This window comes from Pipistrellus hanaki, assembly GCF_964339955.1.
Source record: "Pipistrellus hanaki genome assembly, chromosome: 16".
In the NCBI taxonomy this organism is placed as follows: domain Eukaryota; kingdom Metazoa; phylum Chordata; class Mammalia; order Chiroptera; family Vespertilionidae; genus Pipistrellus; species Pipistrellus hanaki.
In genome coordinates this window covers 10,245,787-10,264,280 of record NC_140518.1, presented here as the reverse complement: position 1 = coordinate 10,264,280, position 18,494 = coordinate 10,245,787, and the positions used below count along the sequence as shown (strand labels likewise).

The 18,494-nt window shown below is 46.9% G+C and overlaps 1 protein-coding gene across 1 annotated transcript in view; it reads left to right on the top strand.

Annotated features, from left to right (window-relative positions):
* Positions 1–2,043: 2,043 nt before the first annotated feature.
* FAM117A (family with sequence similarity 117 member A) overlaps positions 2,044–18,494 on the top strand; it is a 39,233-nt gene continuing 22,782 nt past the window's right edge. The window contains exon 1 of the mRNA XM_084863544.1: positions 2,044–2,292. Within this exon, the coding sequence (XP_084719670.1) occupies positions 2,097–2,292 (196 nt within the window). The 5' untranslated portion in view covers positions 2,044–2,096. The remainder of the gene's footprint in view (positions 2,293–18,494) is intronic.

The window sequence follows — 18,494 nt, the reverse complement described above, 5'->3', positions numbered from 1 at the left end:
ATGTGAGGCAGTGTGGTTAAATAAGATCTCATAGAGACATGAACTAAGAATAAAAAATACTTAACCTTTTTGGGCCCCAGCTTTCCCACTTGCACCATAATAAGAATCCATGCTTTTCTTTTTCCAGATTGTCATGAGGCTATACTAGGATATAAATGATAAGCTAATTAGAATTGAGGAATGTTATAAATTGGAAGATTTAAAAATATTTTTTATTGATTTTAGAGAGAGGAAGGGAGAGGGATAGAGAGATAGAAACATCTGTGAGAGAGAAACATCGATTGGCTGCCTCCTGCACACTCCCCACCGGGGATTGAGCTCAAAACCCTGGACATGTGTCCTGACCTGGAATTGAACCCTTACCTCCTAGTTCATGGGCTGACACTCAACCATTGACCCATACTGGCTGCGCTAAATTGGAAGATTTTCTAAAAAACTGAGTTAAATTTATAAAGAATGAGTTTTTAACAGTTTATCAGTTTGTGATCTTTCCTATCTGCCTCTGGTAAAGTTGTCCTCTTCATGGAAAAAGAGTACAGCATTTCCCAGTCAATAAAGAAAGATTTCACATGTCAGATCTTGTAGTAAATCCTTCAAACCTGCAAGAGTACACTCTGCAAAGGAAACCTTCCTTCAGGATGTTCCACTGCCTCAGTTTGTTCTGTGTAGGCTGGTTTTAATATCCAACCAACTCTTGAATTTCCACTTTGGGTATTATCTGTTTTAATATTTAATCCCAGAATGACCTCTTCTTGCCTTGCAACATGCTCCCAGATTACCTCCTCTTCCTTGATTAGTTAGTATAGCTTCAGGGAATATCTTTATTTTAACATTAAACTGGGCAAAAACAAAAATAGAAAGATAAATTTGTAGCAAGATCAAAATTAGAGTTCAAAGCTAAATATAAATCAGGAGGGAATTGTCCAATTACTTGGATGGTCCCTTACTGCAGACAGTCCAGGGTTGATTGTCTTTTGCTTTTTCTATATATAGAACATGGTTAATAAGTGTCAAGGGTAATAATTTTTTTCTTTTGAAGAGTAATTTTAATAGTGACTCAAATGCTGTTTTCTTTCTCAAATGTCTTCATATATATATTCTAACATGTGATTTTCACAACTACAGTTATTCTCTTTGAAGACTAACTATTCTCATTTTGATTTGTAGGTCAGAGAGCATTGGAGACCAGGATTTAGAATGGAGTCACTGTACAAATTTGGGCAAGTTTTTCAGTCACTTTGTTCCTTCCACTCTACTGAGCTAGACTTGAAATGGATGACTGTAAAGAGAAATTTTTGCTTCTTTATAGTCTCAATTTAATTTGCAGGCTAGCAGTGTGTGTGTGTGTGTGTGTGTGTTTAGGTAGGACCAACACCAAGTACGAAGTTGGAAACGTGGAGGAAGACAAAGGTGGGTGTTACATGAGGCACGGTAGCCATTAAGTGCACGAATATAACGCAAATCGCATGCAAATGTATGCAGACTTTGCATTAATTTGTATACTTTGGAGTTGAAAGCAGCACTGAAATCCTGAGAGCTCAAAACTGATGTTTTTAGATTAAACGAAAAGTAGTGCTTTTTTAGGGTATCGCTTTCTTGATGCTTGCCAGGACTCACTCAACTGCTGAAAGTTTGACACTCTTCCCTACCCCCCATGATGATTTCAATGTCTGATTCCATCTTACGCCCGGTCCCGCCCCGCTCAGTCTGACGTCACGTGACACCGTATTTGCATACTACCTGGGACTGGGCGTGATGCTCCCCTTTCCTGCGTCTTCTCATTGGGAGCGCCGGAGACCAGCCCTCTTCTGGGCGGACCAATCCGTGGTCCCTCGGACATGCAAAAGCCGGCGGAGGCGGGGCGGGGGCGGGGTTTTGGGTTGGATCGCTAGGCGTATTAACCAATTACCCTCTGGGAAGGGATGATCAAGCCGGGGATTGGCTGAGAAGAGAGGCCTGGGAATCCGTAGGCCAATGAGCGCTCCGGGTTGAAGGGGCCGGTCTCTGCCTCGGAGGGCAGATAAGCAGCCGCGACGGGGGTTGGGGGCTGTGTGGGGCTCGCCGTGGGGCCAGGCGGGCGGGCAGGCGGGCGGGCGATGGCGGGGGCCGCAGCGGGCGGCAGAGGCGGAGGTGCCTGGGGGCCGGGGCGCGGAGGGTCAGGAGGACTCCGGCGGGGCTGCTCTCCCCCTGCCCCCGCCGGCTCCCCCCGGGCTGGGCTGCAGCCGCTCCGGGCCACGGTCCCCTTCCAGCTGCAGCAGCCGCACCAGCGCCGGGACGGGGGTGGCCCCGCAGGTGAGCTGGGCCCGGAGCGGGTGCCGGGGAGGAGCCGTTGGGGGAGGGGGCGCGGGCGGGGGGAGGAGTGTGGGAAGAAGTGTGAGGGACGAGTGGCCGGGGGCGAGGGGAGAGGAAAGAGGTCGCGCAGAGTCTGAGGGGGCGGCGGGGGCGAGAGCGAGGAGTCGCGAACTCGGGGTGCACCGCCGGGACGGTGTGCGGGGTGCTGGGGCCGGGAGCCGAGGGGAGGGACCTGGCAGATGGAGGCTGGCTTTGGGGGCGTAACCGAAAAGTGGCTGAAGTGCCGTGTGGGGGTGAGTGGAAGGCGCCGGGTAGCAGCGAGCCGTGAGGAGGGAGTGAGCGGTGCCTGATGGGGGCGCCCTGCGCGGGGTGGGCGCTGGGCGTCCGCACGCGGAGGGGGAAGGGCATGGAGGAGAGTCCGCCGGAGCCATGTGTTAACTTGAGTTCGGCCCCATCACCCGCTCTCCAGCGTGGCGTTCCTTTCCTCCCCACTCCTCTGCGCTTCCCCTTGTGCCACCTCCCGCAGCTGATTTCATCCGAGTCGCTGGATGCGTTAGTTTACGGCTCCGCGCCTAGTCCCTAAATTCCTCTCTTCCCGAAGTTGTATGTCCTCAGATCATAGACCTGCTTCATATGGCTGCCTCATCCCAGCCATCGTGTGTGTGTGTGTGTGTGTGTGTGTGTGTGTGTGTGTGAGAGAGAGAGAGAGAGAGAGAGAGAGAGAGAGAGGAGAGAGAGAGAGAAAGAGAGAGAGAGAGAGGAGAGAGAGAGAGAGAGAGAGAGAGAGAGGAGAGAGAGAGAGAGAGGCAGTCCCGTGTGTGTGTGTGTGTGTGTGTGTGTGTGTGTGTGTGTGTGTCTCCCCCCCCCCCCCCCCCCCCACACACACCGTTTCCTCCTCTCCCCTCCTAGGCCGTTTTGTCCTGGGCATTGTCAGCCAACGTGGCGGTGGGATGAGGGCTACAATCAAGTGCACTGTGGCAAATACCCCACTTTCTGAGCAGCACTGAGCCGGTGTCTTAATAGCAGCTTGGTGTTGGTGTGGGAAACTAGGGGGGAGTAAGCTTACCTGACTTTCACACTCAAGCTGTGATGGTCGTTGCTCCCCCCTCCCCCCAAACGCAGGCAGTTAGGAATAGGAAAGGGCACCTACTTGCATGGAGAAGCTGGCAATAAGTTGAAAGTGAGGCTTGCATTTGATTCACACCATATGTGAAAAGATCATTGCACACTTCCAAAGCCTCAGAGTCTACCAAATGTACAAAAGTCGTGGTCTCTGCCATCCAACAGTTGATGACATTCTCTACCCAGGGTTTCTTGAGCTTAGTTCCTACAGGTCCCCCTTCTGGAAGCATAGCTGCTACACTGCCTTCTAAATATGCATGCGATTGAGAGGGTCTCTGAAGTAGAGAGCCAAGTCTATCCGGACCTCATTGTGAATGTTAGCGTTGCGTCTTGGAATGCAGAAATTTGGTCGAATCTGGTGGCAAGATGGTGACCAACGAGTAAAAGTATGCCTAGAGTCTGGTGGCGTGGAGCAAAGCAATGCTCAGACAAACGCATGCCTATCATGAGCTGTAAAGTAAACCACAGGACTGCAAACCTGTTGGTTTTGTTTAGGCTTCCTTGGAATCCAGGGAACTTGGTATAACAGCAAGCACCAGAACCTTAGTCACTCTTAGTAGAAATCAATAGAAAGCCGGCCTGGGTGCTAGCTAGATATCGATTAGCAGTAATATTTTAAGAGCAGTTATTCTGTGTCTACCGTAACATTTATATTAAGAAGACAAACACTGGCCAGTGCTGTGGAAAGGAGGTGAGTGTAGGTTTGGATGGCTGGGCTCTTTACATGACCTGTTCCTTTGGTAGGGCCAGGGGCTCTAAGTCACGGGTAGAAACATAGGAAACTAGAGTTCGGCCTTGTCAGATTATTTAGGACAAGGTGGGCGGTCTTTTGCATAAGGATTGGGCCGATGGATTATTTCTTCACCTATTGATATCCCAGCGGCGGCATTGATAAAGTGCTTACTTAGTGTGTAGTAGGATTATCTGTAGGTTTTCAGTGAGGCAGGAGAGAGAAAAGATAGAAGAGGGGAGGAGTGGCCTGAGTCCGAGGACTCCTTTGTGACCAGACATTAAGGAAGTGCACCTGGCCTTTGGTTAGGGAGCACATCAGGTCTTTTGCCCGTGAACTTGAACCTCTGTGTGTGTTCAGATCGTTTCCATCCTTTGTCCTTGAGAGGTGGAAGAAGTGGTTTTCTGTAGGCCATATGTGCTAGAAGGAAACATCTTGCAGTCATAAACCCTTGAGAGAATGGCTTTGGGTGCCAGAATGCCGGGGTTTTGAATCCAGGTTCCGCTCCTTACCAGCTATGTGGTTTAGGGGGGGTTACTTAACTGTTGTGCCTCAATTTTCCTCATCTGCAAAGTGTGAATAATACTACCAACATCATGGGAATCATATGAGGTAATAGGGACAAAGTGCTTAAAACAGTGCTTGTCCCATAGAATGAAAGTGTTTGCTGCTGCTTATGTTGTTGTTATTCTTTCCACCTAGCCAGGGTGAGAGCACTGTTGGCCAGAGCCCCATTGCCTTTTCAGGCTTCAAAGAGCAAACCCATATTGGTCTGAAACCAGTACTGCAGGTTTCAGCATCTCAGGGCCTCCCTCTGCACTTTCGTTCCCTCATCTCTTAAAATGAGCTTTTTAAAACGGGGCTCTGAAACCCAACTGTCTAAAAAGGCAGGTGAGCTGGGCTGGGTTTCAGGGACAATTAGGTGTCGTCACTGTTTCTGTTTCCCATCTCAGAGCGATGTGGTGCTCAGCACCGCGCAGTTATCTCCCCACCACACACCCTGTTGTGTTCTTGACGAGATGTATGAGACCTTGTAAAGAAAGTTATGATGTAAAGAGCAGGATTTACCTTCTGTGCCCACTCATTCATAAGGGATGTCTTCATAAAGTAAGGAATGGCTTCATTTTATGAGCCTGGGCTAGGGATGTGGAAGGCAGAAGAGAGGAGAGGGAAAAATAAAGGTCAGCTCGAAGAAAGCTAAGAGCCACTAGTGGGTAATAGAAAAACCCAGGATAAATGTCTTATTGGAATTCTTCCTTTAATTAAATTATCGTTTGTGTCTTATGTCTCTTGGAAGCTGTTAATGTTCATGCGCTTCCAGGACAAAAGATGATAGACAAAATGGTAGTAAGAGGTACAATTGTTTGGGTTCCAGGCTTCATATCCTGTTAAGTATCTCTGTCTCCACATCCCTTAGAAGGAAGCTAATGTTGACTGCAGCCTTGCACACTCTTCTCCAGGGGACTAGCCCCACTGGAGGCGGGTGGGTGCTGGGGAAGCCAAATGCTGCCTCTGTGCCTCTGCACCAGGCCTTCTGAAGCCAGAGGTTGGCAGTTAGGGCCTACAGTCTCAGTCCAGGCTCTGCCTGTTTCTGTAAATAATGCTTTACAGGACACAGGCATGCTCCTTCATTTAGGTGTTGTCTGTGGCTGCTTTTGAACAACAATGACAGAGTTGAGTAGTTTCGATATAGGCCCTTTGGCCTGCAAGACAAAAATATTTAGTACTACTTGGCACTTAAAAAAAAAAGCGAGCCTGTCTTTGTCTTAAACAGAGTTCCTGACCGTTATTCCTATATAAAGATGAATTAAAAGAAAAAAAAAGATCAGTTTCAAATGGGTGTAGTACCCACCTCCTCAGAAAATCTTCAGGAGGTAAAGAAAACTAATAAGCCTGTGTCTCCACACACATTTTAGGGGTAAAGCAAAAGGTTATTAGCTTCCAGTCCTCAATCTTTGTGGGAGATTAGCTCATGTGAATCCAGGCTGCCCACCCCCACCATTTTCAGGTGACATACCTTCAATAGACAAACTAATCTGGATTTACATAAAAGCTTAACCGTTAGGCAAATGTGCGCCCCCTTCCCTCTGACCCGCCTTGCAAACCTAACAGCTCACAACTGCAGTGAGTACATTTTAAAATCAGATGGAAATTACTTTAAGCTTATCTCCTGTTTTGGATATTTCTTGTTACCTTTTATTTTTCTGAACACATCATTGTGAGCTGGCAGCAGTCACAGCTGCCCTAAAAGACTGGCTTCCCCACAGGGACCTAGGAAGGGTTTATTTTAAAGGTTTTCCAAGATGGTTGTGTCAATGAATATAAGGCAGCATTGTTATCAGCAGTGCTGTTGGTAATTATTAAACTTTTTTCCTTGCAATGCTTTGAAAACTTAGTTCTTGGGGGATGGGTGCTTAGTGTGGAACCACATAGAGGAGGTTGCTTATGGGAGACCCTGGGAGGAAGCTCTCATCAAACCATGGTCCTTTTGGACCCTGATGCCAGAAACAGCCTGGAGATTAAAATAGAATGCAACTTTTCTATGCCAAAGAGCCATCTTGCTATAATGAAGCTTGGAGGAGCAGTTTCTTTACCTCTTTTAAGAGCTGCAATTATTCGTTAAAACCCTGTAGTGAGGTATCTTCTGTTTGTGAAGTATTAACCACCAGGCACTTCCCAGCCTGACACTGCTAACTTGCTTTTGACAGTTTTGCCTGGTACCTGGTCAGCAAAATGCACTGCTGAAATATCTGACTTAAATGTTACCAGCAAGGGCATTCTTAAAATGGGGGGCCACAGTGCCTATCTGCTTTATCCTAAAGGCCTGGGTCCATGTATTCTTCAGTATTTTGGATAGCAAATTATGTACATACTAGAGGCCTGGTGCATGAAATTCATGCACAGGTGAGGCCCCTAGGCCTGGCCAGCAATTGAAGCGCAAGCTTCTGGCATGGAAGGGCAGGTTCCAGCTGACCTCTGGGCCCTGGGCAGCACTTGGGCCCCTGCTTGCACCTGTCTTGGCCTGGTGTCACCTGCTTACCTGCTCCACAGTCCTGCTCTTGTCGGGGCTGGCAGCGCCTCCACTGCCAGCACTGTTGCCAATGTCCACCATATTCTGTGCTGTCCCCTGTGGTCAGCACATGTCATAGTGAGTGGTTTAACTCTGGGTCTCTTGGTTGAACAACTGCCCAAGGGGATAATTTGCATATTTGGCTTTTATTATATAGGATGGGAAGTTCTCCACTTATGTAATGTAGAACTAGGATGTTTCAGCCATTTGAGGTCTGTGGAGGAGAGGTGAAAACAACAGTGGGTGTGGTAAGAAGACAGCATTCTCTCTGGTTCCAGATATAGATAGATCTCCAGAACATTTAAAGTAGGATTGCAAGATGAGTATTGTGAAAGTGGCTGGTGGGCTTTAGTAGCCAGAGAACACTTACCCTGCATTTTCTGCTGGTTTATACTGAATAGTATGATGGGCACCAAGCCCACACTATCCCTTGCTTTTAATGGAAATGTTAGAAATTGAACTTCCTTCTCTGGATTTTTACAGCTCTCAGGGAGATCCTTTGTGCCAAAGGATTCAACTTTAGGGTGTGACATGTTCCAGGGCCAGGTCTGTTTTTGAGTACTTATTGACACTATATATCAATCTAGAGGCCTGGTAAAGGAATTCGTGCACCGGTGGCGTCCCTCAGCCGGGCCTGCACTCTCTCACAATCCAGGACCCCTTGGGGGATGTCGGATAGCCAGTTTCGGCCCAATCTAGACAGGAGGGAACTCAGTCCCCACAGGCCCGATCCAGACAAGAGGAGCCCAATCCTGTGCTTTGAGCATCTGTCCCCCTAGTGGTCAGTGTGCATCATAGCAACCGGTCATTAGGTTGCTTAGGCTTTTATATACATAGATGCTATTTGACACTAGCTCACATGCTTTACGAGACTTACCTGGGCTTACTCTTACTCCTCAGGCAGTTTGGAGCCCTTTTAAGGGGCTGTAAGGGGAAATCTTTGTGTTTCCTTCCCGGTTCAGAGCCACGGTGGGTGACCACCAGCAGGTTAGTTTAGTGAGAGTGGACAGTCTCTTCAGGGGTGAATGAGTTTTACTCCCCTCGGAGATGAATAGAAGAGGGCGCAGGGAAGCGTGGGAGTAGAGGAAAGATGAGTGGGAAAGCCGATAACTTTCTACCTCTGCCTGAATGGAATCTTCACAGAGGGCTCCCATTATTTGGTTTGCAGGGTTATGAATTAACCAAACATTAGCCAGATCTGTTCCCATTGTTCGGTCAAAAACAAATGCTGATCTCAGAGAGAAAAGAATTTTGGATTATATTTGAGTTTGTAAATGATCTGTGCTCCAGTTCCTCTCCAGTTGTGGGGAACTTGGGAAGGGGCCATTGGTTGAAATAGCTCTTTGGTGGGAAGTTCTGTACAGCTGGCTGTTCATACCCAGGCCTCCAGCTCCTGGTCCCCACCAAACCTCCTGGTTATGAAAACTGGCACTTTGCTTTCTCCTCCACACTGTTGCTCGGGTCCCTACAAAGCTGAATGCCCAGCTTGGAGTCATTTAAATGTTTATCCTCAGGCTCGAATAAGCCTCAATTGACTTTTGCTGTGTGGGAGCACCACAGCCAATCAAGGGTAGCGTTAACAGACTTAAAAGAATGCTATCAAAGTATTTCATAATAGGGAAACTTTTAACTCCAGCCCCTGGGGAACCTGGAGCTGCTGCTGGGGCTGTGTACAGACATTTCCCTGCCCTGCTCACGAGCCACAGACAGCTGACACTGGGGGTGGATGGAGTGCCGTGGGCTCAGCCGGCTGCACGTGAGCAGTTTTCCAGCTCCCTCATAAAAGGGGTGGAGGTTGGGGGGGGCCTGGGAAGACTCCTCAGGAGGTTTTGGTTGGTCTGAAGCAGCAGGCCTGTGATTGGGGTGGGGGATTCCTCTCGGGGTGACTGAGTATGACTTCTTAGAGAATGCAGTGTTTGGCAGTGCAGATTTGTACATTTGGGATGCCTCCTCTTTGACCTTGTGCTCCCCATTTTGTGAGAGGTGGGTGGTTTTTGGAGGGGGCACCGTGTTAACAAGTCTAGTCTAGTCTACTACCAGTTCTGCCACCTGAATCATCTATCATCTGATCCTAAATGGAAACATGCAGTAGAGTCTTGAGGTCTAACCTCCTTGAGAGGCAAAGGTAGCATTAAATATATAATTCTAAAAGCAAATAACTGACACATCCACAAATATAAATTCAAGCTGGAGGTCACATAGGTCAAGGAATACCGTATTTAGTGTTAGGTGGGCTTAATTAAAGAATTACTAGGGTTTGAGTAGGCTTTTTTAAAATTTTTATTGAACATCATATTCTCTCTAGGGTTAAGTTTTTATTCTCTCCTTTTCCTTTCAGAAGTGGCATTGATATGGCCTTGTCTGATCAGCTGTATTCCTTAACTTTCTCTAATCACTTTAGTCCTTTCTGACTCATGCTAGAAATTGTGTGCCTGCCTTTTTAAAAGGTAGGCACCTCATGTTTCAAGTTCAAGTGCAATGGAACTCACCCTGCAGCTTGAACAGATTTGAGTGTTTTTGCAGAGGGAGGGTGAGGGCAGATGGGGAGTGCCGGGCTCAATAAATACTTGGATTGAGTTGCTGGAAAGGCAACAGGAGTGGGGAGAGTGAGCCACACTTACCCCAGGCTCACTTGAAGTGGTTTTTCCCACTTCTGGTCCCCATACACTATGCCCCTTTATAACACCTCTTTTCAGCTACTTATAAGCTCCCCAACCCCCAAGTATTAGTCTCCTCCCTCTCTCTCTCTCTCTCTCTCTCTCTCTCTCTCTCTCTCTCTCTCTCTCTCTAAATCACTCTTCTCCTATTCATCCTGGTCATTGGGCTTGAGGCCCAGCTGGTGCCAAAGACGTGGCATTTCCATGGATGTCATTGCTAGGCCTGTAGACTCTCTTCCCCACACATTTAAAGCCAGAGGGTGACTTGGGTAGTTAGTTACCAGGTTGATCCATGGAAACAGCCAATGTTTAGGATTTTGTCAAAAAGCCAGACTACCTGGCTTTAGGCTTAATGTGCATGTGGGTGAGAGGCCAGGGAGCAGAGCTGTCTGCTAGCTCCGAGGGTGGCTGCAGAGGTGTGAGCAGGTTGGAAGCCCCCTCTCCCGGGCCAGGTGCCATCCTGTGATACAAGGCACTGCTGTTCCTCCTTCTCTTCCCTGGCCATGAGGGGGAAATGCTGCAAAGAGATGCTCATTATCATCCCCCACCCCTGGGCACAAACACTGTCACCCATGGGGTCCCTGTGCCCTGCCTTTAAAGTTGTCACCCAAGGGCCTGGTGGCGCAGTCAGAATGGTCTACACCTGCCCACCGGGGGTGACTGAAAAGAGTGAAAATGTGATTGGGAAGAAACAAAGGCAGCTTCTCTTCACCTCCTCTTCCCTCTCCTCCTCCCCACACACACTGCCTCCCCTTTACGGGTTTTCTGTGCTCGGTGCGTGTTTGATCGCCCACACAGCTTTGCGAGAACCACCGTTGATAACACGTGCGCTCCCTGCCCCACACCTGCAAGCTGGCTGAAAGCCTGCCGCATGGCCCCTGTTTGGGATTGTCTTTGTGATTCCTGCCCATCAGATAGGACTGCACAGTGGGGTGGAGGGTGGAGTAGCATTTAGCATGACAGAGGGGGTGCAACCAGAGAGCTCTCCCAGAATTACGTAGTCTGGATTCAGAGACTGGGGCGAGGAGGGCGATATGAGGCACATCCATGAGGTATGTGCACGTCTTTGTGCTGAGAGCAGCACCTAGACTGTTCCTTCTTAGAGTCGAAGTCCTGGGCAGCTCTGTGTTCCCAGAAGAAGACTAAAACAGGTGCCTGGTGGGAAGGAAGAGTTTGTGAGTCCCAACTCTGGTAGGCCCCCAAATTCATCTATATTTTCAGGGAACTGGAGAGTATAGATTGTTAGTGTTGACAATGTGTACCATTTGCTTAGCTCTCGGTTGCTCATACTTGATACTCTGGAATGTTCTCATTCATCCGCACGACAGTCCTGCAGGTGCAGGTGGCATTTAGTTGTTTTTGCAGATAAGGAAACTGAGGCCCAGAAAGGAAGTGACTTACCCACCATGTGACTAAGAAAGCCCTCTGATCCCAGAGCTCTTGTACACAGTCTGGACAGCCTGTCATAAATTTCCTCCCCAGCTGGCACGCTCTGCTGTCTGCCCCGCACATGCCCAGTCTGTTTCCCCTCTACTTGCATACCTGTATTCCAGAAGCAAAAAGTCATTGGGAAGGAAAATGGGCTGCGGAGAAGTTTGTTTGTTCCTTTAACACCCCCTAAGAGACTATCTTGGTATGGCTAATTGGAAGGTGGTGATTATTACATTCTATGTGTGATACGATGGTGGCTTTTGAGTGTTTCCATCTGGTTGGAGATATGCAATTTCCATGTTGAATCAGAAGCTAACCAGAGACAGGTAGGGCCCCGGAGGCAGGCAGGGTTTTCCTGCCTCTAAAGGGTCATGACCATTGTTCCAGAGCTTGGGGTCATATGGAGATGTTCTTAAGATGGAGCTTCTAGAAAAGGTTACCTTTCTTATCTGTGGCCATATGGAACCCATAAAAACAACTGGGGATAAATGTGGGTGGTGCATTCCTATGGTTGAGGGTATGTGCAGGTGACATTCCCTCATGATGAGGTAGTCCTCTGTGCAGGAAAACCCCGGTGCAAACCTTCCCCCAACGCCCCTGCCGGCCCTGCCTCAGCAGGTCTCCCTCTTCTAGCTTTAGGCTAACTGGACTGGAGTCACTGACACATGACAGTGCCTTTCTGAGACAAGCATGTGCCCAGTAAGGGGAACAGCGGGGACTTGAATTCAGGAGAAAGTCCATCTAGAGACTTGGTGTCATGGAGAATTGCCTGGCCTGCCTCATAGAGGTTACCTCACCCTCCCAATAGGGTTGTGGGCGGTCTTACCTCTTTACTTCTCTTCTTACAAAACCAGATTCTGTGTAGAATTCTTGAATGTTGTAATAACTATATGCTTATGTGGAACCTTTCTTTCCCAGTTACTTCCCAACTTTATAAAACGAAATCCCATTGTAAACAAATATTATAAATATTATTTTGTATAATAAAGCTATTTCCATGGTTTATATAAGTGCTTTGTGGTTGTTTTTTGTGGTTTTTGTTGTTTAAAGAAAAAGATAAGACTAACCAACTATCTTCTGTAACAAGTCCTTCTTCTGGTCTCAGTCCACTTAATAGTTCATCTCTAAACCAGAACACTTGAGAGCTTGCTGCTTGCATTGGAGGGAGGGAGAAGGAGCAGAGCTGTGGAAGCATCAAGTAAGCAAGGCCCTTTTGCTTTCTCTTCATCTTGAACCTACGACCCTCTGATACTTCCTTGTTGTTTTCAAATAAAACATCACACAGAGGCCCAACAAAGGATGGCATGTGTTTATCTGAATGTGTGTCTATCGGGTGTAAATGTGTTTGTGACAAGTGTGAATGTAGAAGAGTTGGTATGTATGTGAGAAAAAGTACACGTGGAAGAAAGCAAATGATAAAGCGAGTGGGGCAAATATTTAATAGTAGGCGGATCTGGCTAAAGGTTATACGGGTGTTCTGTGTGCTATTCTTGTTCTTGCATCTATAAGTTTGAGATCATTTCCACGTAAAAAGTTTAAAAAATGAATATATGCTAGACCAATTAGTATCCCCGGAGGAGGTTACTTCTGACATCCTCATACCATCTCCTGTTCTTCCCATTTCACAGACGGAAAACGGTGACTCATCATGTAGCACACTGGGGCAGAGGCAGATTTGGGCCCACGCACTGACAGTTATCGTAGGTCACCTCCAGGAGATCTAATCTTTTTCTCAATACTCACGCTGAACAAGGTTGGGTGCCTGCTGCTGTGTGTCTGAGCCCAATCCACTCCCCACATTGACCCAGCAGGGGGATGGGCAGGGTTACAGCAGTCTGCTCAAACTCCCCGAGCATGTTCAGGGTGCCCAGGACCTTCTTGGAAAATACTGCTTTCTTATGCTCAGAAACGCTCTTATTGTGCTCTTCACTCTCCTTTTTTCATAAAATACATGAAATCAGAAGGCCCTCTTGCACGGAGCCACGGAGTATACCACTCGGCATTTTTTATAGCAGGTTCTGAGGGGGAAAAGAGTTGAATTTGGCTTAGAAAGCAATGCCAGGTTATGGGCCTGAGCCAGATAACTTTCTCAGCTGTGTACCAGTCGGTTTGTTGTACCAACTGCCTCCTGAATGTACGGGAACCTGAGAGAGGACATCTGTATGGTTTATTACAGAATGCCTTACCAAGTGGCCAGGAATGACAACTTCAAACACAAAGGGAGGTTTCAGTCTTGGTCAATGAACCCTTCCACATGCTACTGGCCTAAAGAGGGCTGGGTCTGATGGTTCCTGCTAAGCAGAGGAGTGAGAGGTTCAGACACTGATCTTTATTTCCTGCCCCTCTACTCTGGCACCAAACCACATCGTATACCTCCATCTGTGCTCCATGAAGGCACTTGAATTATTCCTGACATTTTTACTTATTGATATTTTCCTAGCTTTCCAGAAGTGTCGGGTAAGTAAATGTGTCCTACGTAGAAAAACAGGCTTCAGTCCTAACCGGTTTGGCTCAGTGGATAGAGCGTCAGCCTGCGGACTCAAGGGTCCCAGGTTTGATTCCGGTCAAGGGCATGTGCCTTGGTTGCAGGCACATACCCAGTAGGGAGTGTGCAGGAGGCAGCTGATCGATGTTTCTCTTTCATCAGTGTTTCTAACTCTCTATCCCTCTCCCTTCCACTCTATAAAAAAATCAATAAAATATATTTTTTTTAAAAAGAAAGAAAAACAAGTTTTAAAAAGTCTCTAGCTTTAGTGTGTGTCCTTTATCTGAAATGTCTCCCTGCAGCTATACCCTAGAGCCGTGAGACTTTGGTTAAGTTGGCATCAAAGGGTTTTTTTTTTTCATGGGCTCCAGCCAGTTATGTAAAATAGACCCATGAGCATTTACTGTATTATTACCCAGCTTATATTGTTGCTCTTAGGCAGTTACTACGTTATATCTGCTCCCCACTATTCTCTGATTCTTCTCGGCTTTGTCTACCCCAAATCAGTGCTGGGTGGATGGGCATCCTGAAGGAGGGCACGATGCAAGAGAACCACCCATTGGCTTGTCTGCAGCTGAGAAGTCTGTGTTGGAGCAGCTGCGGGAATGGCCAAGGCTGCCCGCCTAAAAGGGATCGGGACAACCGAGCCTTTTCCTTTCAGCTCTCAGAGACATGGGTAGGACGCTTTGGTAATTAGCATTCCAAACTGTTTCCTTTTGCTTCAGGAGGATAAGACTTCTGGAAGAAAATGGCATTACTGTTAAACAGCTCATGACTTAAGAATCGGACACTGAGCCTATCTTTTACAGGGAAGATGGTGTCACCTTCAGTGACTGGAAGCACATGTGGTGAGGTGAGCTGTCAAGCATCCTTCTGCTATGAAGTCATCGGTGGTCAGGCATATGCTAATATTAGGTTAGGTTTTCCCAGTGTCAGACCCTTCAGGGCTCTTTCTGGAGAGGCCATCTAATCTTGCTTTTCAGGCGAGGCTTACCCTGGAGGCTCTGTACCTACAGCCTTTGAGCCTCCCTTGGGAGATCTGAACAATTGGCAAGAACAGGGCGTCAGAGCAGGGGCTGACCTGGAAGGTCGCCCAGCACACGTTGGGGGTTTTCCACCTGTAGACACAGTCTGGGAGTTTGCCACTGAGTTGAGGTCAGGCTGGGTGTGTTCCAGAATGTCCAAGGCGAGGGAGGGAACCACTAGATGGGGTGCAGTGGTCTCGGGTATCTCCTCTCTGACGCTGGGCACACAGAGTAGAACTTGAGTAAGGAGATGGAGATAAGCAGAGAAGACTCTGTACAGGTGGGACTCTGGCCCACATAGCTTGTCAAGGCTGTGAGGGTTGAGCAGAATGACTAATAGGATTTTAGACCCTGAAGGCAAAGCAAACTCTGTGTCTGTACCTTCCTGGCCCTGAGCAACATAACTGAGCCATTGCTCCCGACAGCCCTACTCCCTGCTGCCCCGCCCCAGCAAACCAGGGATAAAAGCAGAGGTCCTGACAGATTCCAAATTAATGAGGTGTAGCCAGCGAGCAAACCTGCCCTCTGAGCGCTCATGTCTACTGGGTGTTTACTCCCAGCTCAGCCAGACATGTGACCAGACCTGCTTGTGGCTTGCCATAGGTAAATTGAGTGCTATTTATAATTTTCTGCTTGGGGGGAGGAGGGGGGCGAGATCATCTGGGAGCCCACAGCATAGCTGTCTGATCAGCCTAGGTCGGGCAGGTCTCCCTTTGACTTTGTGCCTTTTTTCTCTCTTTAACTTATTTTGCCCCAGATAGTAACATGAACTCTGAGATTTCAGTTTAGCTGATTTGGTCACGAAGCCTCTCTTTCATCGTTGGGGGAATTCTGGAACCAGTGGAGCCTCAGACTGTTCTGATGTAACGTACTGCCTTCCGGGGTGAACACCGAGGCATCTGGGAGCATATAATTATCTCTTCCTGGACTTGTTCCTCAGTAGATGCTGTAATCTCCCTCATTCAGTTCTGATGAGCAACTTCTTCCTTTTACCTCGCTAGAGTCTCCTAATTAAAGTCTTTTTACTACACTTTATTTTTGCACCCACACAGAAGACTGATAAATTCTAATTAATTTCACCTTCCTCCTGGAATCTATCTATCTTCCCTTTAGTCATCCTTGTCCATCTTCCCTCAGATCTATCTGGTTTCTACATTCCTTTAGAAGAGCAGTAATGGCGAATGGAACCCCAGGGGTAACTTGGCTGGGCCCATATGAGCTTATATCCAGCTTCAACTGTGTTTCTGGACCCATAAGAACCTCTTAGTTCTGCCCCCAGTCTTACTCTTCTTCCTGGGATGACGTGACACGTCTTAATATGGTTTCAAATCTCCTTCACGTAGTATTTTTATTCAGCTTTGTACTGATTTACATCTTTCAATTCCCTGCCTCAGATTAAGCCTCAGTCACTGTTTCATTTCTTCTTGCCTATCTTCTCTTTCCCCAAATTAGAAATCCAGAGCAGTGACCCCCCGTGACCTGCCAAGTTTGAAATGCTAAAGGGTTCAGATCCTTGCAGGGGAGAGAACTGAATTGCCATCTTCCCAAATTAAGCCAGTTTTTAATGATTACCTCTCACAACTTTATTTTGAAAAAATTTCAGATGTTCAGAAAAGTTGTAAGCACAATGCATACCAATTTATTCTTCACCTAGACTCACTGATAACTTTTAGTCACAATCATCTAATCTCTCTTCTTTGCTTTTGTGTTTTATGTATATGTGTCCAGATAAAGCACCCCTGTGTGCTTCTTTTGGTGAACCATTTGAAAATAAGTTGCAAATATCATAGTACTTTGCCATTTACTTCAGTGGCTACTCCTGAGAATAAGGGCATTCTTCTACATAATCACAGTATCATTACACTAAATAAATGATAAGTCCTTATCATCTTATATCCAGTCCATTTTCCATTTTCAATTTCCCCTTTGACAACTTTTTTTGTGTTTTTTTTTTTAATCTAGGGTCCAATGTCAGGGTTCTTTGTTTGGTTGTATCTTTTTAAAAAGTCTCTTGCCCTGGCCAGTGGTGTTCAGTGGTTAGAACACTGGCCCATGTACCGAAGATTTGTGGCTTTGATTCCCAAAGACATGTTCCCAAAGAACCTGGGTTGCAGGTTCGATCCCTGGCCCTGAACTAATTGATATGTTTCTCTGACATTGATGTTTTTCTCTTTCTCTCCCCCTTCCTCCCTTCCTTCCTCCCCCCCCCCCCCCCTTATCAATGAAAAAATGTCCCTGGGTGAGGATTAACAAAAAAATATTCTCTTAATAAATGGCTTATGTGGTGATACTTTGGCATTATGTTAATATTCTGCTCTCCATAACCCTTTCCCGTAGTAGTTCTGGTGTCCATTGAGGACACTTCCTGATTGGGATATTATTGGGAGTTGTATAAAGCCAGTTCTGAACACTAATGGATGTAAGTATTGACATAAGCCATTCAAAAGAAGAATTAAAAAATTGGGGTGGGGGGGTTTGAATCATTAGAGGGAAGGCAACAAAATGGGGCCATCACATTCTGTCCAAGCCTTAAGTATTCTGTGTGACTTGGGTCGATAGGCATTGAGTATCAGTTGCTTACACATACATTGCCATCTAGAAGTTTGCTTGAGGTCAGGGAAAAAGCAGGATGAATAGAGCTAAAAATAAGTCTCGGTTGGTTCACAAAGGAAAAATTACTTTGATTATTTGGAAGTTATCTGTAATTCTATTATTTCATTTTCTTCTTTCACTTGTTTTCCACTTTGCTCACTAGAAAAGGGATCCCTCACATCTTAATTGTCTTCCTTCCCTCGCCCATCATGCCAGTTAGTGAAGCAGTGTCCCTGAGACCCAGGTATGTGTGATCATCCTGGTTCCTAGCAACTAGGGGAAGGATTAGGACCCTTCCGGTCCATGGAGCGGCTCCTGGACCAAGGCAGGCATATGACAGTTGAGTCTGACAGTGAAAAGCAAATGTAGGAAATGTAGTTTCAAAAATCCTCTATTGGGGGGAAAAAAGCCTGTGTCTCAATTTGCTCTGTGACATTGGAGAAGTCAGCTCACCGCTCTACGTGAGGATGTGTCATGGGCCCCCAACTGTAACACTGGGAGCTCTGCCTCCCTTTCCAGAGGAGAACTCGTGAGAGTATGTGGGGTGCACGCACTCAGAACAGAAATCGGGGTGCAGTTTCAATCACAACTGTCCTCGCCCAGGGTGTGCTGTAGATGAACCTCCTCAATCTCTGATTCTTTACCGCATTTATCTTAAAAGACTACCCAAGAGCTGACTGGAAGTTGTGATTTCTCGTCCACTTGATAGGAATCAGATCACTGTGAGAAGTGGAGATAGGGAAGGGTTTATGTCTGTCTTCTGATCATCATTCCCACATAACTGCAGGGGGGAGGATTTTTTAATTTTTTTAATTTTAGGGAGACAGGGCTAGTCTATGCACTATTTATGCCATTTTTGCAAAGGCCAAGTAGATTCCAAAGGAAAGCCTGCTCCAATCAGCAATTGCTAGTATTTTGTTTTGTTTTAAGAATGTCGAAATCTTACAGAACTCTTCAGAGAATTGAGATAAAAGGTGAAAAGTTCACCCCACTTCCTTTTCTAACTGCAGCTTCTTGAGAATTGAACAAAATGTCTAACTGCTGTCTACTCTTTCTACACACACACACACACACACACACACACACACAC